The sequence below is a fragment of the Plectropomus leopardus genome, chromosome 4 (genome assembly GCF_026936395.1).
Source record: "Plectropomus leopardus strain MGB_pleo_1.0 chromosome 4, ASM2693639v1, whole genome shotgun sequence".
NCBI classification, from domain to species: domain Eukaryota; kingdom Metazoa; phylum Chordata; class Actinopteri; order Perciformes; family Serranidae; genus Plectropomus; species Plectropomus leopardus.
Genome location: NC_142179.1, coordinates 35,500,514 through 35,519,150, shown reverse-complemented (window position 1 = coordinate 35,519,150; position 18,637 = coordinate 35,500,514). Strand labels below are relative to the sequence as shown.

The 18,637-nt window shown below is 39.6% G+C and overlaps 1 protein-coding gene across 2 annotated transcripts in view; it reads left to right on the top strand.

Annotated features, from left to right (window-relative positions):
- Window positions 1-10,902: 10,902 nt before the first annotated feature.
- Window positions 10,903-18,637, top strand: part of whrnb (whirlin b) — a 121,277-nt gene continuing 113,542 nt past the window's right edge. Inside the window, exon 1 of one of the 2 annotated variants that reach the window (XM_042487529.2) lies at window positions 10,903-12,173. In XM_042487529.2, coding sequence (XP_042343463.1) covers window positions 11,463-12,173 — 711 coding nt within the window. In that variant the 5' untranslated portion in view covers window positions 10,903-11,462. The remainder of the gene's footprint in view (window positions 12,174-18,637) is intronic. The other variant, XM_088077188.1, reaches the window with a different exon arrangement.

The window sequence follows — 18,637 nt, the reverse complement described above, 5'->3', positions numbered from 1 at the left end:
CTCTTTACAAAGAGGCTACACCCCCGAATGCTCTTCTCTTTGGTTTGCAGGAAAATGAAAAAGTGTGAAGATGCAATGCTATCATATCCTATGTCTTCAGTGTCAGCAGATGTCATAGAAAAACCTTAATTTGGTGAGAATTGAATTTTCATGGACTGTAACATAAACAGTGCAGTATCTGAAAAACAGTCTACAGCCAAGTTAAAGGCACTGTGAGGGTGTACTCAGGCATTAAAGAGTACCCAAGTAATGAGTCCTGAAACCGAGAAATGACTTAGCCCTTCTGGTACCCTTGTCTTTAAGTAAGTGGGTTTTTTGAATGGGTTTATGTCATTAGATGCCTGAAATATGCTAATGGTATTTTCAAGTTTTCTTCTTTGACATAAGATACATCAATAAATACCCTACTCATGAACTTTGAAGTTTTTACGTGTCTTAAAAAAGGCAGTTGCTAACAAGTGGCTAACAAGTGGCTCCCCACAGCCTCTCTGTTCTAATGTTCCCACCGATTCTCTCACAGCACCATACCCCCCAACAAGTGACACACAGCTTAGATGCACATAGCAGGTTATCTTCATCAGGAAACACTGAAACAGTCAGTAAAAGTTGATTCAGCCTTCGAACCCTGCATAACCAAGTGCATTATCACTCAGCAAGACTTAAAACACACACAGTGAAGTTGGCAGCAACTACAAGCTGCAAAGACAGAGTCTGAGTAGCAGGTAAGAAACCCTGCTGCGCTCAGCCTACATGGCACGTCTGCGCAACATGTATTTCAGCCATGAGTCAGATAAAACTCTCCTTACTGATCTGCTTGAGTTTCCATGAACCTTTGCGGGTATAAAAACTAGAACAGCAAACGGCAAAACCAGCAAACATGAGTTTGGAGGCATGAAAACCAAAACAATAAGCTAATAGAGGCTAATGCAGTGGTATGGTTTGTCGCCAGCCTTGATGACACCTGGCACAGCTGTATGATACGTAGTGATGGCAACGTCAGTTGATAACATGATGGGACAGAACCTGGCATGGCTGTCTGATATGCTGCTGGACAACATCAGGTTGAGATGCTGCCGGTGGCAACATAATACAAGGAGTACAAGGGTGACTGTAGGGCAGGTGTGCAATGGTAAGGATGGTGGATGAGTTCAATAAACCCCAGACTTTCACTCAGGAAGTCGGTGCTTGCTTTCTGTCCGAATATAGAGCCAAACCATGCTGTTTTTTCCTAACCCTAATCATGTGCTTCTATTGCCAAAACCTAAGTACTCGTGCCTTTGTAGCTTAATCCTAACTATATGCTTTTGTTGATGTCCTGGCGATGCTTGCCATGTTCTTTTGCTGCATCCCAGAATGACAGCAGCAGACGCAGAGGGACATCTAGAGCTAATATGTAGATGCAGACGTCTGCTGACAAAGTAGCAATATGTGACGACTTGGGATGAGAAGGTGTTGCATAATTTTGTAGGGGTCCATCATTATAACCAACATCTTTCCAGAAGCAGAATGTAATCAAGTACATTTACTCAAGTAATGTATTCAAGTATGAATCTGTGGTACTTTACTATACTTGAGTCTATTTTTTTAGTAACACTTTATACTTAACTTGAGTCTATTTTTACACTTTATACTTGAACTAGTTACTTTAGATATTAAGATTTCTGCACAAAAAGCATAAGAAAAGAACATAAAATCTGACTTTGCGTTATAAATTTTAACTGTCCAACAGTTAATACAAATGCAGATGAAACAATTAGTCCATTAATCAATTAGAAAATTGAAAGAAAATTAAATAGCTATTAATTATTTTGATAAATAATTTATCTTGAATAATTTTAGTTTATCCATGGATTGGATACTTTTACTTTTAATAGTTAAAATAAACAATCTTGATTATACTTACTTTTTACTTGAGCAATATTTTTTATGCAGGACTTTTACTTGTACAGAGTATTTTTATAGTGTGGTATTAATACTTTTACTTAATGATCTGAAAACTTCCACATCCACCGCATTTTGAACATGCATTGTTCACATCAAACAGTTATTTCATTCATTGTTTATACAAAAACATAATGATTAGTGCCGCTTAATAAAGCAATATCAAAAACAGGATTTGTCCCTGTGTCTCCCCTGCTGCATTGTGTTACTCAGTTTTCCCTGAATGCTTCTCTTTCATCATGGTCTACAATGAGTCTGAACTTCCAATGAGTATATAAGTTGTGAGGTTATTGTGAGACAAGACGCACAGTTTCAGCACAATGCCATGTTGTAAAGCAAAGTTCTGAGAGCATGATATTGATTTGTTCATTTGTGCCACACAGTAATTTTACTCCATTTATAACAGAGATTGTTTTCGTTACCATTGTATTTTCACCATCGAGTCCTGTGATGTGTTGGATAAGAAGAGAGACTAGCGGCTCTGCTGGTGGGAGATTTATCTCAGAGAAGGTTTAGTGGATTAATGTTGTCTCAAAATAAAGCCTCACTCACCCACTCCACTTTATTATATTTCAAACTAAACCCCTGACTCTAACATGGCTCAGAGAGATTCAAATATGTCTTTTCAAAAGTAACAAGTTTCCCTCTCTGGGAAGTTGCTCAATAAAGGTGGACATTTATTACTTGGGGGTTGTAAAAAGTTTAAGGTGGTGGATGATTCTAGAGCCCTGAGGAAGCTGAAAGAGGCCAAAATGTGTATTTCAAGGCCCAGATTTAGAGTAGTGAGAACTGGATACACATAAAACTGCCTGCCCTCGATCTGTCTTATTACAATGACACATATGATAAACACTAATCCTTCTCCTGAGTGGATTTGAATGTCAGAAATGTTACTAAATCAGTTATAAAAGTATTACTTTCAAAGACGTAAATTAATTACAACATTTAATTAGTCTCAAAACCCATGCAAATAAAAAACAAGTGCGGGCTTGTGACATGAGTGCACAGAACAGAATCTGCGAGCAGAAAACTATAGAGCCAAGGAGTGGTCATAAAGAGAAAAAAAGTAATAAATCCAGGCCATGTTTTATTAATTTGTGCACTTCAATTTAATTAAAATGTTTTGTAACATTTTGTAATTGATGAAGATGAGATGTAATACGTGGCCTCAATTTTATACATACGCACTTTTTAGTTCATTTATGTGCATGAAATAAGTGTGAGAGCCAGTATGATGCACCCCCGCAGGGACCGTGGGTCTGATACTGGACGTCCTGACTCTCTGTTGCAGTGGTCTCTGGAGCCGCTTTGCAAACGGTCAGTTTTGTCTGCCTGGCTGCCGTGAGTTTACACAGCAGCCGCAGCAGCTAACATCCGACACTAAGCCAAAAAGCAGTCCCAACAAACTGACAGAGACACAAAACGGCTCAACTCTGTTCTTTATCATGTCAATAACCATTAGGTAACAATAGCCGTGTGATGCTAACAGTTGGCCCTGTCACTTTGTGTTAGTGATAGGCGAAAACTGTATGTCCCGATTCAGCTTGTTGAATATCCAAGAGCTCATGAATCCCTGAACTTTCCCAGTCTCCCACTTGCTGTTATTGTAGGGTACTGCTCATGCTGCCCACTTTGGTGAGTGGACTAGAAGTGAGTGAACCAGTCAAGGCCAGTGATGCATTTATGTGCTACTCAGATGGCAATTTTTTCTGGCATTGGTGTGCTCATGAGCTGTCAGTTCTGTGGGGACAGCATGGATGTTACAAAGTTGTTGTTTTTTTATTGCTCAGTGTTTAAATATAACATTCATAAGATGAGCAAAAAATATGATTGAGGACTAATTTTTATTCTGACAACACATGAATGCAGCACTAGGCTGGAATGTCTACTTTGCCCATCAAATAACAGATTGTTGGTCAGTAATATTTCTGCAACATTCTATTGAGATTACAAAGCCTATCTATATACAAGTGGGATGCTGAATCAATGTACTAAAATTAATATTTTGTCCTTATTAATGTAAAGTTATACATGAGGACTGGAAATGAATTGAAGAGAAATTTTTGGGGAGTGGGCAGCACTAGCTGCCATATGTTGGACATGCTAAAAATAAAACAAAAGGAAGACCTGGCTAAATATGAACATGTGACTCTCATGTTCACCAAACATGTTCAGTACAGTCCTCATACCCAGAAAATGTTTGAATTGTGGAAATGGGGGATGGAATGAATGACATGGTTGTGCCACTAAAACCCATTTTCTACCAAAATTAGCACATGTATGTGAGAAAACCAGCTAAAAACAAGCAATAGACTCCTGTCATACCATAATTGCGCATGCCTTGGAGGAACTCAATCATCATAGCATAAGCGTGTTACAATGGGTTGTATGCCTCCAATGTTAGCAAGGGCAACCCCCCTTGTGCCCTAAAATACCTTTTTTGTACATTCAGTAATTGGTAAGAGGGTGTTTGTTATCAGACTTTCCACAAGTTGAAGATGACACAGAATATGTTGCAGGCTTACCACCTAATAACCAACACAAAGACAAGACGCAAGCTGCCAACTAGGTAACAGACAAGCTAGTTTATTTGGACTCCTAGAAGATGAAGGTGTCCTTGAGAAGCAGGACAAAAAAAACCCATATCCAGTACAATCCTCATACCAAGAAAATATCTGTATTTGTGAATATGGGGGATGGAATGATTGAGATGGATGTTGCCACAAATACTCCCTTTCCACCAAAATTAAAAAAAAATGAATTTAAACATAGGAAAACATTGGGGTTGTGCCACAACCCTGGTTTTATGAGCGAGAATGAGAGTTTTTACTTATGCTACCAAGCTGTCATTAGTAGCCCTGCTGAATACATTTTATTTATAAAACCTAAACACCACCCAAGTCACATCTTGGCCTGAATGGCAGGTGGTAGGCCCTTGCAGCATGACGTGCCTGGGCCCTCCACCAAGGCTATAAGAGACCCTGTGCACCTGCCACCAGCAATTGAGCTTTATTCAGCCCACTGCAGACATCTCGTCTCACCATCTTCAAGCTAATTTGTGTATTTGGCTAACATGGCTTACTTATTTTTGTCTTAACTGCTCCAACACGAACAGCTTAGCATTCGTTTGAGTGACAAAATTTCTGTTCCCAGAAGAAACTGTCCATCTTCATCTGAGTGTTATGGTTAGTCAGAGTTAGCTAGCTCGCTAACCACTTCACCAGCTAACCTAGCATACGACATAGCTATTAGCTTGTGAAGTGGTCATGTCGAATACCAAGAAGAAGTGTTGCTCTAAGTGCTGGAGGCGCATAGCTGACAAGGACGGCCACGAAACTTGTGTCTTTTGTCTAGGACAGGAGCATCCGGAGTTGTCTCTAGGTGACCCCTTCTTCTGCCTTTTGTGTTCCCAGCTCCCTCTTGCCACACTCCCCCATCAAGCTCAAATCTTCCCTCCCACCGGGGAAAGCACACCCTTAGCCTGCTAGCCAATTTCAATAACATCACTACTTGCTAGATCAAGTGGACATATACTGTATGTTTCATCTGTCAAGGCAAAAGATGCAAGCTGCCAACAAGGTAACAGACAAGCTAGTTTGTTTTGACTCCCAGAAGATGAGAGTGTCCCAGAGAAGTAAGCAGTAAAAAACATGTCCAGTACAATCCTAACACCAAGAAAATATCTGGATTTGTAGATGTGGGGGAAGAAATGATTGAGATGGATATTGACACCAATACTACCTTTCCACCAATATTTAAAAAAAGTTTTTTTAAAAAAAAGCAAGAGATGGACTGCATGCTACCAACAAGGTAACAGACAAGCTAGCTATTTTTTTCTTTTACTCCAAGAAGATCAAGGTGTCCCTGAGAAGAATGAAGTATGGTAATTTTCACCTAGACTTGTATCTGACTCCTTTTTCCAACCATTAACCATTTGCTGGACATTAAAGAATGCAGGTTTAATGCACTTAAGCACTGACTTCACATTACAGATGCAGAGATAACCCCTTGGTAATACTATAAGCAGATATTGTTTCTTATTACTGGCCCTGCTGCAAGTATTGGATCCTTCATATTGTAGAAATTAGGCTACTGATTTAAGGAAACATGAGAAAGGAATTGTTTTGTGATGAATCAAATGTTGTCACTTAATCCCAACATTAGCTTTTAGATGATTGACAGGCTCTTTGACATAATGAACAGCTGCAATCCCCATAGCGAAGGTTTCAAAGCTCCACTGGGTTTTTTGGATTGCATTGAGAGATCAAAGTTCTCGTTGAGAGGCAGGGAATACTTGATCAGCTTGCTAATGAAAGACGGCACAGCCTTTCACCAATCAAAGAGGTATTTTAAAATTATGAAGCGTCTGTTCATATGATGAGTTCATAAGTTCATGACATCCTGAGTTCATATATGTTCTATTCTCTTGCTCTGATTTTTTTGCTGTCTACTTTTTCTATTCTGTTGAAAATCTTCTTTGTTCAATGTGTTTCAGTTCATGCAGGTGTGCAGATGGTATGTATGGCACTGTGTTCATATGTTTAGCTTTCCCGGCTCTTTACCGTCCAAGAGATAAATTAACTGCAAGATAGCCTACTACATTGATATCAGAAAACAGAGCAGATATACAGCCATGATTGGATGATTGTAACCATCAGTTAATGTTAATGTAAGGCTGACATTCAAAATTAGACTGGAATCACATTTGATGACATTACTTTACTACTTAGTGTCACTTGCTTCAGCTGGGAGATGTGTTAGAGCGATGTTCCACAAGCTTTCTTAGCTTTTTAAGTCTAATAAATAAATAAAATAAACTCACAAAATGTCAAGAAAGCATAATGGTCCCATACAAGCACTAGTGTACTTAACAAATCCATTACTGTATGTTTTTTTTCCAAATTAATCAAGAATAAAACAGCAATAACTGTTTTTGGAGCCAAAAGGAAAAACTTAAAGTCAGTTCTTACCTTCAGTCTCACACATTTATACCACAAACCAGATCAGTCATCTCAGTGTAGTCATCTGTAAGTTTTTGTGCAAGTTTGTGTTTCTGTGTGGGTAAACCTTAAGACTGTAGCCACCCTGTTAGTTAATAGGCATTACGGTGCCTACCCTCCCCACTGACAACACATCAAGCTGTGATGTGATGCCTGCATGCACACCAAACAAAATATAAGCTCCCACTGTTCCTTTAGTATGTAAAAATTGGATAATGCAAAGATGTTTGAAGGACAAGCGGACATTCCATGCCAAGAATAAATTTGCATGCTACCAGTTTGGTATATCTGTCCTCCCTTTGAAGCAAAACTTTTAAAGCTATGCTTATCCATAAATCTCTCAATTAAGTGGGGTTAGAATGCTTCTCAGACTCTTCTACCAAACAAACCATCCCCTTATCTCGGTTCATTTCAGCCTTGTTTCCACCGAGCAGTCCAGTTCAGTTCATTACACATTAGAGCTGTTGTTTAGGAGTTTCTACTGTCAAAAGTTGTTAATGGTTCCAATCAAACCATTCCATTCTGCCCAGTTTTCTTCATTATCCGTCTGTTGAGGTACTACACACTGATATAATACTAAAAGGTGGAGCTAGCAACACTGCAGTCCTTTAATTGCTGAAGAGAACTGCCACTCTTGGTCTATAAGGACTCAAACCAAAAGCCTGCTTTTTTTAAAAAGCAGTTCAAACCTGCAAACCTGTTCTTTTTTGTTCTTAAAATGTTGTCACACACCCAAGTTCCATGGATGAATGGCAAGGTGTGATGTTTCCCTGCATTGAAGAGGAAATACAATTAGATTAATTTGCTGTCTCTTAACAACCTGCCAACATTTAAGAGTATTGTCTGTGGTGGAAACAGAAAATAGATCTAGACTCCAGGTACATGGCAATAAAGGTTACTTACAGTTGTAAGGATACTGAAAGTGCTTAGTGGCAACGCAACTTTGGTAGCCAATCTTGAAACCCATTGACTATTGGTCTGACAACAATAAGCTCCTATTTTGGGAGTTCTGGTGTAGCAAGCCAATATCTGGGTCAAGACCTCCTTTTCCATGTGCCAGTCATTTTGGCTAATCTTAATAAATCTGCATTTAATTTTCCAAAATGTTAAAGTTACAGCTAACGCGTCATCAGACAATAGCCCATGGGTCCCAAGATTGCACAACGGCAAATCCGTTCCACCTTTTTAACTTTCCACACAGACTCTTCAACTGAAACTCAAACATGATTGGTCGATACTACTTGGACAACAAACAGAAACCTTAAAACTTTCAATAACAAAACCATGTCCCATAGCCTACAGATTCTGCATATGTATGCAGATATCTGTTTATGGAGATTATCTGGTAGGGCTTGTTCTGTTCCCAGAATCCAGACAAAACATGGAGATGCTCCATTTAGTTATTTATATTAAATAACGAAAATATGGCTATGTGCACTGAGAAAAAGTGTCACTGACAAACCAACAGAAAATTCACACCAGCTCTGCACTTTCCCTGAGCTTTAGCACCTTTTCAGCTCAACGTTTACAGGTTCAGTCTCATCGCTTTCATCAACTTACTGTACACACTGATCCCCGGGCGACTAAAACAATCAGTGAATGCAGCTTAAAGCTCTTACTACCATTCACCCTGCACTTAAGTCGTTATTTCTTGATTTTATTTCATAAATTCCTTTTCTAATTGCTTCTGTTGTAATTTTCATTTAACATAGGCAGCATTTCCTTTTTTATGTTTCAATGCAATATGTAAAGCACTTCAAAATAATTGCTTTTATGTATGAAATGCCCTCTACCAATATACTTGCCTTGCTGTTTTTTCATTTTTTACTGACATGTATTAACTCTTACTTTTCTTGCTGTGCTTAACCTTCCTTGTATGTTATCAGTCTATAACCTATTCACTGACAGGTGGTGGGGGGTACGGAATGATGAAACAACACATTCTCACTCCCAGCTTGCCAAATATTACTGCATGTTCAGTGGACTTCCCACGTCTACATATGACACACAAGGTTTCCTGTAGGCGTCTATTGTTGATGTTCTGGGATGACATGACAATTTACACCTGTTTAATGCATTGTGTCTTCACAAAATGCAATTCCATTTTCACAGTAATTGTATTTTCTGCTTGTTATAACTTTAAAATATAAATGTATAAAGTCAATAAAACATCTGATATATACATTTATTTCCTTGTGCAACAAAGGTGGATCTTTAGATTTAGGTGACAAAAGCACTTAGTTAGGTTTAGAAATAATCAAAATTGGTTTGGATTTACATTCATGCAGGAAGTGAACACCTGGGTAAAAGTCCAGTGTTTGTTGGACCCATCCATCACCCCTTCCACCCACACCTACATGGAATTTCCAGCTTCTTAAGTTATGTTGTTGTCTGGCACATTTCAAACTGAGTGTTACAAACTGACACCACCCAGCGGTGTATCATACCGCTGCAAAAGGATGGCTTTCTTCATTTGTGTCTGACACCAAAATCACTAACCAAGTGGCAATATTTGACAATTTCAGCATGATTATGGGCTGGATGAAAGGGTGGGTGTGCTAAGTGATAATGATGAATGAGGTTAAAATATTTTAATTACTAACAAATTGCTAATAAAGGATAAAATGAAATTACACTACAGGGCCTTAGCAGTTGTTATTAATTGTTGGATAATCTTCTTTTTTGTCTTTTTTTCTGTATTTTCTTTCATGTTGTGATTTAACATGTAAGACAGCAGAATGTGCCATATACCTCTAGTATGTTCAAAGTGTTTTTCTGTGTTTCAAATTTTATAAACGTGTGTGCCTTTTATGTTCAATTTAAATTGCATGTTTAAAAAAGTACATTTCCTTTGCGCATTAAAAAAGAATTGCTTGTAAAAAAAAGGGGGAAAAAGCTAATTTTTTCTGCTTGTATGTATCACCACAAATCACCACAAAACACCTCAAATCACCACAAATCACCAAGACCCCAGGAAGTGCGCCAGGCTCTGATGCAAATTTTCCATAGGGGCCAAAAGTGGTTTTACAGCACCTGGGTCCACTGCACTTAGCCTCCATGCGTCTCTACACAAGCCTTATGAGCCCGTATACCTGGGAAAAGAGCTTTTTTTCTGCTTCAGGCGCCAATAAGCAGCCTCTACAGGAATGAGTGGGGCCCCGCCTCTATGGCTGTATCTAGATTTTCTTGATGCATCCATGCAAACAGTCAACCAGCAAATGGAGGACAACGGATAACAGCAGGGTCACTTTACATGAGCCTCAATGATGATGATGAAATGAGAAAGGCAGTCATTTATGAGATTTCTGTATTTAACAACCTGGACCAAACAGCTCCTGAGGGTGAGGGGCACAGCTGTGCCATGCTCTATCCCCTCAGAAGCACCCTGGTGTGGCAGAAATTTGTCCCAGGACTCTCATTATGCGAATGGGCCAGACAGAAGGAGCTTCTTACTGTCATGAGGAGGAAGACAACTCTGAGCTCCTATAAATAGCTGTTTAAAAATAGCCCCAAGTTCTAGTTATGACAAAGAGTCTCAAGGAGGCATTTGCTATAATGCAGCTTGATCAGCTTAAAGGCTGAAAGGCAGACACCTACCTTCATCTGCCTCCACATGAGCCGACCAACACACCCAAAGCAATGCATATGCTTTCAAGTTGTTAAGATAAACAGTTGTTCCAAGCCAGGATTCACCCACTTCTCTCCAAGAAATTGTGTAGGTTTGGTGAAAAATGTGACCCCTGACATTTCACTGGTCCGTGGGAGTTGTTTGTAGTTTAAACTCCTGCTATTCCTGCTTTTACTCAACAATGTATGACATCAGCTACTGCCGGCCAAAAATACTAATTTAAATAAGGGTGAGTAATGTTGTCAGTTTCTAAGCAACACACACACACACACACACACACACACACACACACACACACACACACACACACACACACACACACCTGCGTCATTTCCTACACACACAGGGTCTGAGAGCATCCAGCGCTCGCTGCCAGTTGCGCACAGCGAGGACTCCATAGAAACCCGTCAGACTCAAGAGTTTGTTCTCATACAGATAAACATGAATGCCCTTATGAAGGGCACGAGTTGTTAAGAGAGACAATTTAATTATTTGCAAGGATAACGAGATCCTTCACGGATTTTCATCTGCTGGTTTTCAGATATTGCAGCGGACTCTGAAGCTCGTCCTGATGAACGCAGCGGTAAAGCTTTTGTTGCGCATGGAATAAAAAGACAACAGGACAGAGAGAACATGCATGATTTGTTCAGTGCAGGAGGAATGCGAGCATTTACTGGGGACATGTTTTGTTTCGGGCTGTCACACCGTGCGCTGCGCAGAGCAGCGCCGTTACGCGCGTAGATCACCGGTCACCTGTTGAAGTTGCCCGATGCGCGGTGAGCTGCTTCACGCTTCGCTTTTCATACGGCGGGATCGTCTTGCACAGCGCTTGAACAAATGCTCGATCCGTCCTCCGGTCTGTATGATGCGCTGGTTCCCCGTTATGTTGTAGGATGAGCGCTGATCTGGAGCGCGTTTCGCTCAACACATCGGTGAACTCGGCCGGCTCGGGCGGCCGTGCGCTTTCGGCGAATGTACGGAGGCTCCACAACACTCTCAACCTGCTGCTCAGCGACCTGGAGAGAGAGCAGTTCATCCACTGTCTCAATGTGTACCACGCCAAGCGCAACGTCTTCGACCTGGTCCAAACTCTCAAAGTGATTCTCAACACGCCCGGGAAACGACAGCTGCTGCCCATGCTGCGTCTGGTTATCCCGAGGTCCGACCAGCTGCTGTTCGACCAATACACGTCCGAGGGACTCTACCTGAAGACGGAGCTGCTCCCCAGCAACGGCAGCACGGAGGGCTTTGGAGACGAGGGCGACTCAACTCTACAGAAATATGTCAGCTCCCTCCACGAGCAGCCGCTCAGCTCCGGCTGTCCGGACGGTTACAGCGCCGCAGCGGAGCTGTCGGCTTCCATGGCCCAGCCGTTCTTCGAGGCTGCCTTTGGAGAGGTGCGCCAAGTCACCCTGACGCGCTCCAGGAGCCACGAGGGTCTGGGCTTCAGCATCCGCGGGGGGTCGGAGCACGGAGTGGGGATCTACGTGTCCCTAGTAGAGCCGGGCTCATCCGCCGAGAGAGAGGGACTGAGGGTCGGGGACCAGATAGTGACTGTGAACGACATGATGTTTGACAATGTCTCTCACATCGAAGCAGTGAAGGTAGGATTTAAGCGTGTGTGCGCGCGTGCGTGAGTTTAAACAGTCATTTTCTTAATTACTTAACCACTTGAAACCTGAGTAAATTGTCTTAAGTACCTTCAAAAGCATTGGGAGAATGCAATGAGCAATATGATATGGCCAAAAACTAGCAAGGAATTAGTAAAAAGTAACAAGAAAAATACTGGAAAATAAGCCACAAAACAAAAAGAAAAATAATTTTGAAATATGTTATTTTCTGCAACATAATCTTAATTATAATAATATTTATATTTTCTGGACATTTTTCCCTGGTTAGACTTGGATAACATTTGCTAATAATCGCCCCCAGCTCATTTTAGCTCATTTTCTCCTCATCGTTTACATTTTTTTCAGTCATTTGAAGGACATTTCAAGTTGTTTGTTACATTTTTGCCATGTTTCTAAAAGAAATCAAACCAAATTTCTCAGGTTTCAGAGGTTTAAATGCTTGTGAAATGTGTCTGAAGGCAGACAAGAAAAATGATGTCACTGCAGGTGTTAAAGGGTTAAACATCCCTGGTTAATCTAGCTAAGAGGAAGAATTCAATAACAGAGTGTGTAAGTGTGTGCTGGCTATATTTCTGCAGACTCTGCGTGTGTATTCCAGTTGTAGCCTACACACTGCATGCTTCAGGCAGAGGGAATACACATTAAAGCACTGGGCCATGCAGCGCTGCCCTAAAAAACAACAGTAGCTTGTGACAGTGCTGTTTCCTCTGTGGGCCCTCAGGTCCCACTGGAAGCTGCCTCCAGTCCAACTACTTACTTTTTTACAAATTCTTCTACACCACTACATTGTGGGTTAATGCTCTGTGCTGCTTGCAGGCCAAATTAAGAAATCAAACGTTCATAGGCAGATAAAATGAAATCTCTTTTCTCTTTTTAAAAAGAAGAAAACAGCAAAAGGTTTAAAGCAGGTTCCATGTCACAGTCACCAAGGCTCGCTGATGAAGTGTTTGTTCAGCCTATGAATTTGAACTGACTACACTGCATGTGCAGATAGGGAAGGTTACAGTAAACTCATGTCACCACTGTAAAGGTGTTTCAAATGATGGTAGAGCAGGGGTGTATATAATGTGAAAATGCTTAGTGGGCAGCAGCTTCTTGCATCAAATAGGTAATTTACCCTTAGGGCCCGCTTTAATATTACACACACTCATATCGCTCTGTGCAACCTTTAAAAAATATTATATATTATTATTTTCTATTTTCATTGAGTTAATTTTTTAATTAATACTAGTCCTAATCATAAATACCAACTACTCATTAATTTCACAATTTTAACCCTTTAAATGCCAGTTTTTTGTTATGGTACTGTGTTTTCATATGGAAAAATGTGTGTGTGTGTGTGTGTGTGTGTGTGTGTGTGTGTGTGTATGTATATATATATATATACATATACATATAAAGATAGATAAATAGATCAATCACAGCTGATATATGTCAATGATATGCAGCAACATTGATTGTGACAGTGCACCTAGTGGATAAAGCATGTATTTTCTCCATATGCAAAATATGGTAAAAATGATGTCATCAGGTGGAAAATAGTAAAAACCACAAATTCCAAGTCAAAAGCCCCGATTGACGCCCAGAAATAAGACAATGTATGTTTTTATGATTTGAAGGCTGTGAGATGAAAAACTGCGGTTTGATTAATAGGTTTCAGTGGTGCACGAATGTAATAATTTTTTTTATATACACAATCTTGCCAAAATGTATGTCAAATGCATTAAGACAGCCAAAATGATCAAACAATGAAGAATGAAAAGACACTGGTGCTCGGGGTCAGATGCTGCTGCTGCTGTGTTAGCTCTTGCTAACTGGGCAGAGACAGCAGGAGGAGAGTGGCTCACAGAGACAGTCCTTCAATGCTGCTTCCAAAACAATAACTCATCATCCGCGATCATCTGTCACGACTCCCCACCATCACAAAGAGATTGTAATTATGAGGGAAACACTGAATACTGGCATTGTAACACCCCCACCCCCTCCAACCCCCCACCCAAATTCAGTTGCAAAAAAATGCTTGTAAACGTTGCTAGAAAAGCTGCTGTGAAATAAGGCATTTAAGGTAGCAACAATCCCAATAAAAAGGCTGCGAAATCCTGGAGGGCCTGCCATTTTCTAAGGAGTATTTTAGGAGCTGACTTGTGTGAGAGTGCCAGCTACTGTTATAAAGATTTAATTTAAGAGAAAGAAACAAAATATCCTTCTGTCACATCGATATTCTGCTTGACGCAGATACGATGTGAGCGAGGGAAAAGAATGTGGGAGGAAAGACACTTAACGGAATAGAAGAGGGCCAAGGTCTCAAGGCAGCAAAGTAAAAGTGTTGTCACCATGTTTAAAAATATCCCTCATGATGTACTATTTTATTGTCCAAGAAATTAATGTTTCATTTGCCGCAACTATCTAAACTGTCTGTCTGCCGAACCCTTTTCTTATGACCTTGCAAGCTTTTCTCACTGAGTCAGACTCTAATAGACTTTACCTACAGCAATTTCCAAAGAGAAACAACATTTTTTCTGGCGACTGAATGTCTCAGGCCTTGGTTGACGTTGTATTTAAGAGCAAATAAAGTGGCTTTTTCACCTGCCGATACAAGACTTTATTGAATCAGCCCAGCATGAGGGGAAAAACAAGCTCCCTTTCCCTGACAGTGCTGAAGATGTGTTGCAGCTTATTTTGTTCTTCCTGTCAGGCAAACAGGCACTCCTGGGTATCTGTGGCATATTGAGGCAGTTGGTGTTTTGTCGATAAGCAGCAGAAGTTCCAAAACGGCTGTCAGGTTTTTAATAGAAGAGTAGACATTGCACAGATCTTTTAGTTAGGTGAAGTTAAGCATAATGCACTTATTCTCTTTATTTATGAGAGGGGAGTTTTCTAGCATACAGGTTCACTTCCACGGTATGTGGCCCACTGACTTCTCTCGCTGACCTCGTCTGCAAGCTCCCGTATGTCCCATGGACTTTACGTTGAGATTGGGGTCGACGGATTATTGACCTGGCCAATTATTGGGACAGATATTTGTCATTTTGCAGATTATCTGTATTGGTACTTTATTTCAATGATGGCCGATAACATTAATTATTTAAAAAGTGAAAAGAAAGTGTCAGGAGCTGTATAAACCCCAGGGAGCTATTTTTATTTATTCATTATATCTATATCTATATATATATATCTTATTGAAATTTTCACTTGACTTCATAAAAAAAAGTTGCTGGGAAACTTGTTGTTTATCATGTTGGACATTTCTATTTTGATTAAACACTTTCTAAAGGCATTGAACAAAGTTTGTGTTGGAGTTTGTTATATTCCAAATTCGAACAATTGAAAGATAGATTTTCATTGTTATTGTAAATGTATATCCATTCCAAATATCGCTTATCAGTCTTATTATCCACTAATTATTGGTATCAGCCCTTAAAAACCAGTATATGTCTACCCCTAGTTGAGATGATGTCACAGATTTTTAAATCGCTTTTCTCAGCTTGGATAAATTTCTACAAATAGGTATAATACAACCACAGAAAAAAAACTGGAATAGAAAGATTTATGACTGACCTTGTTTGCAGACCTTTCTTTTACATTGGTGGTCTATGGGAAAAATGCTCTCTGGGCCACAGGGGATTTTTTCTCTGCAGTACTGGAAGTGACCACTGAAAAAAATCCAAGGCTGAGCAGCCTTTTTGGGGGCCTTCGTTAAGGGAGTAGAATATCTCTGCTCATGTGTGCCCAAAGGAGATTCGAGCACACAGAACCACACCTGCAGAATATCTCTGCTCGCAAGAACAAAATAGTGGCCTGAGAGGAGAAAACCTTTGCGCAGAATCTGAACAACTACTATCAATGTTCTCCTGCTCAAGAGTTTCACCTGCTCGCACACAAGTGTTTTTTTCTTTTTGGCAGTAAGTGGGCAGACACAGTCACCGTAGCATTCCTAAATAATTGGTTAGCTTGCCATCTTTTTTGAATGGCTGTTGTCTTTGTATCTGGGCAAGGACGGAAGTAACTGCCTGACAGCACATGCACGATGGCGTCTGCCATCGACAGCATTATGACAACGAACAAACCACAAACAGTACAACAGTAAAAACGAAAATTTGTAACATTAGATTATGATAATGTTTATTATTGCTAAAAGTGAATATTTCAGTCGGAAAAAAACTGTTGTTGCATAGTATGTTTTTCAGTTATTCATATACTGCTGTTAATGTGGACTGTTCAGTTATTTTGATAAATAATTGCCGTTTTGCTTATGCTCGTTAAACCTCTCTTAACTTATATCGCATTGAAAAAAAAAAGCCAGGCTACAACAGGAAACCACACACTGCTGTCTGGTTGGTTTCATCCTTGCTGATCTACTTTTGTAGGGTTACATTAATTTTCCAGAGAAACATATAGGCTAATGCAAATAATTACACTTTTATTTTTTATTTTTTATTCTTAACTCAAGCATGAAACAAATAGAGCCAAAGAAAAGAAAGAATAACAAATAAATAGTAAATAACAAAAAAAGGAAATCAAGAAATAAAAAGTCTTTGAGGTTTTTGAATATTTCGTATTTGTTGTTATCTTAGAAGATTTGCAAAAATTATCTTGTTAACTGTAGGTCTTTCTGTAGTTTGTCTATGTTATGTTGCTGTAGACATGCACAGCAGTGAAACAGACAGCAATGTGTCGTTACCTGTCAGAGTGTGGCATTTAAAAAAAAATCGATTCAAGTCAAATCAGGTTTAATAAGCAGAAACGTGGCTATTATTCATCAAAATATTTGCACAGTCACAAGATATTCTGTTCGCAATTATTGTTAGTGATATGTCTTCATAGTTATACTGTGCTCTTAACTGCTGCTCCAACAACTCTGGAAAGGACACTTTCTCCTTAAAAATATCTTTTATAATGCATCTTTACAGAATCACATCGCTCTGTCTAAAACTGCATACCCTGCATGGGTAGCATGGTTATGATGGATGGATGGATGGATGGTATGATATGAAAAAAACATGGGATGAAAGTTTGTTGATTTATCATCAGAAGCCAGCAAATCCTGAACAGTAATGTGTGCTGGGGTTTAATCGCTCCACAGCACAGTCACATTGATCTTGTTGAGGATGGGAAAATTGCGCTACAATGTTGTAATGTTTCTCAGCCTTTATTGTAACCAATTTCACACCAGTGTTGTGGGAACTGAATGGCTTTCACAATCCTCTGTGCACTGGAACTGCCAACTTTAATTGTCAGTGAAATTGTGTTTAGCACATGCCAGTGCAGTAATGGCGGTGTGGCCACTGAGCACGACACATTATTCAGCTGCTGGATTAGTCCATTGCTGGAGCTGCTGCAGCAGAAATGCTGGTCAGGTGAGAAAAATGTTGTTTGTTGTGAAATAGATATCATACTCATCCTAAAACCCCCAATTTGGCGTTTTTACATTTCTGTTTGAGTGCAGATTAAAAACATAGATTCAACATGTAAATTGAGCTTTAAGATTCACTGCTGACCTTGGAGATGGCATTTTGACAAAACACTCTGATCACAAGGTCCACTTACTTGGTATCTCTGATGATTTTAGCTACACGATGAGGCCTTGCTAAATGGATGAGGTCTGCTCAGTGTCATGGAGCTGGTTCAGTTGTCGTTTTGTGATTTAATAAGGAACTTTGTTCATGTTCCAACAAGAAATCACATATGGTGGGGAGACTGCAACCCCTGTCTCTTTTAACGGATGGTGCCCCCCTTAATCTCTCTGCAGTCATCTGTGCTGATTTAGTGCATTAAGTGAGGAAAGAGTGCTCCAGGGGATTCCAATTTTCTGCAGGCCACCACAAAGGTTTACATCACCCTGGTTCCCTTGTCAAAAAGCCTATGGGATTTTTCCATTGGATTTTGGATCATTGCAAAAAATAAGATTTGTGAAAAACAAATGTTAATGATAGGGATGCATCCAATATTAAGATCAGATATCATTTGACAAAGTAGCTGAATCCATTCACCTCTATTCGTTGGCAATGTGAACACCATAAGCATTTGTTTGTTTGACCAAGTAACTCTGGTAATTCTCAAGTTCAGCTGCTATATTTTATTTCAAATTCCTGTTTGCACTAAATATTTACAAATACATTTGTTTACTGTTTGTTTGACCAAGTTATTTAAGCTACTTACTTATTGATTCTCAGTTTCAGCTGCTACATTTTATATATATTTTTTTATTTAAAGAAGTTCGACCCCTTTTTATTATGAAATTGAATACTATTCCAAGTTGCTGCCAGTGCACAATTGTTTTTAATATAATAACAAACAAATAATAACAACTCAGTACATTTAAATCTATTTGTTAATTTGTTACATTTTGTTTTACAAAGTTAGAAAAGTAATGTTTAAGTTAAGCCTGATGCCTTTGTCTCTTCCACATGGTGAGATAAACAGTTTATAAATTCAAC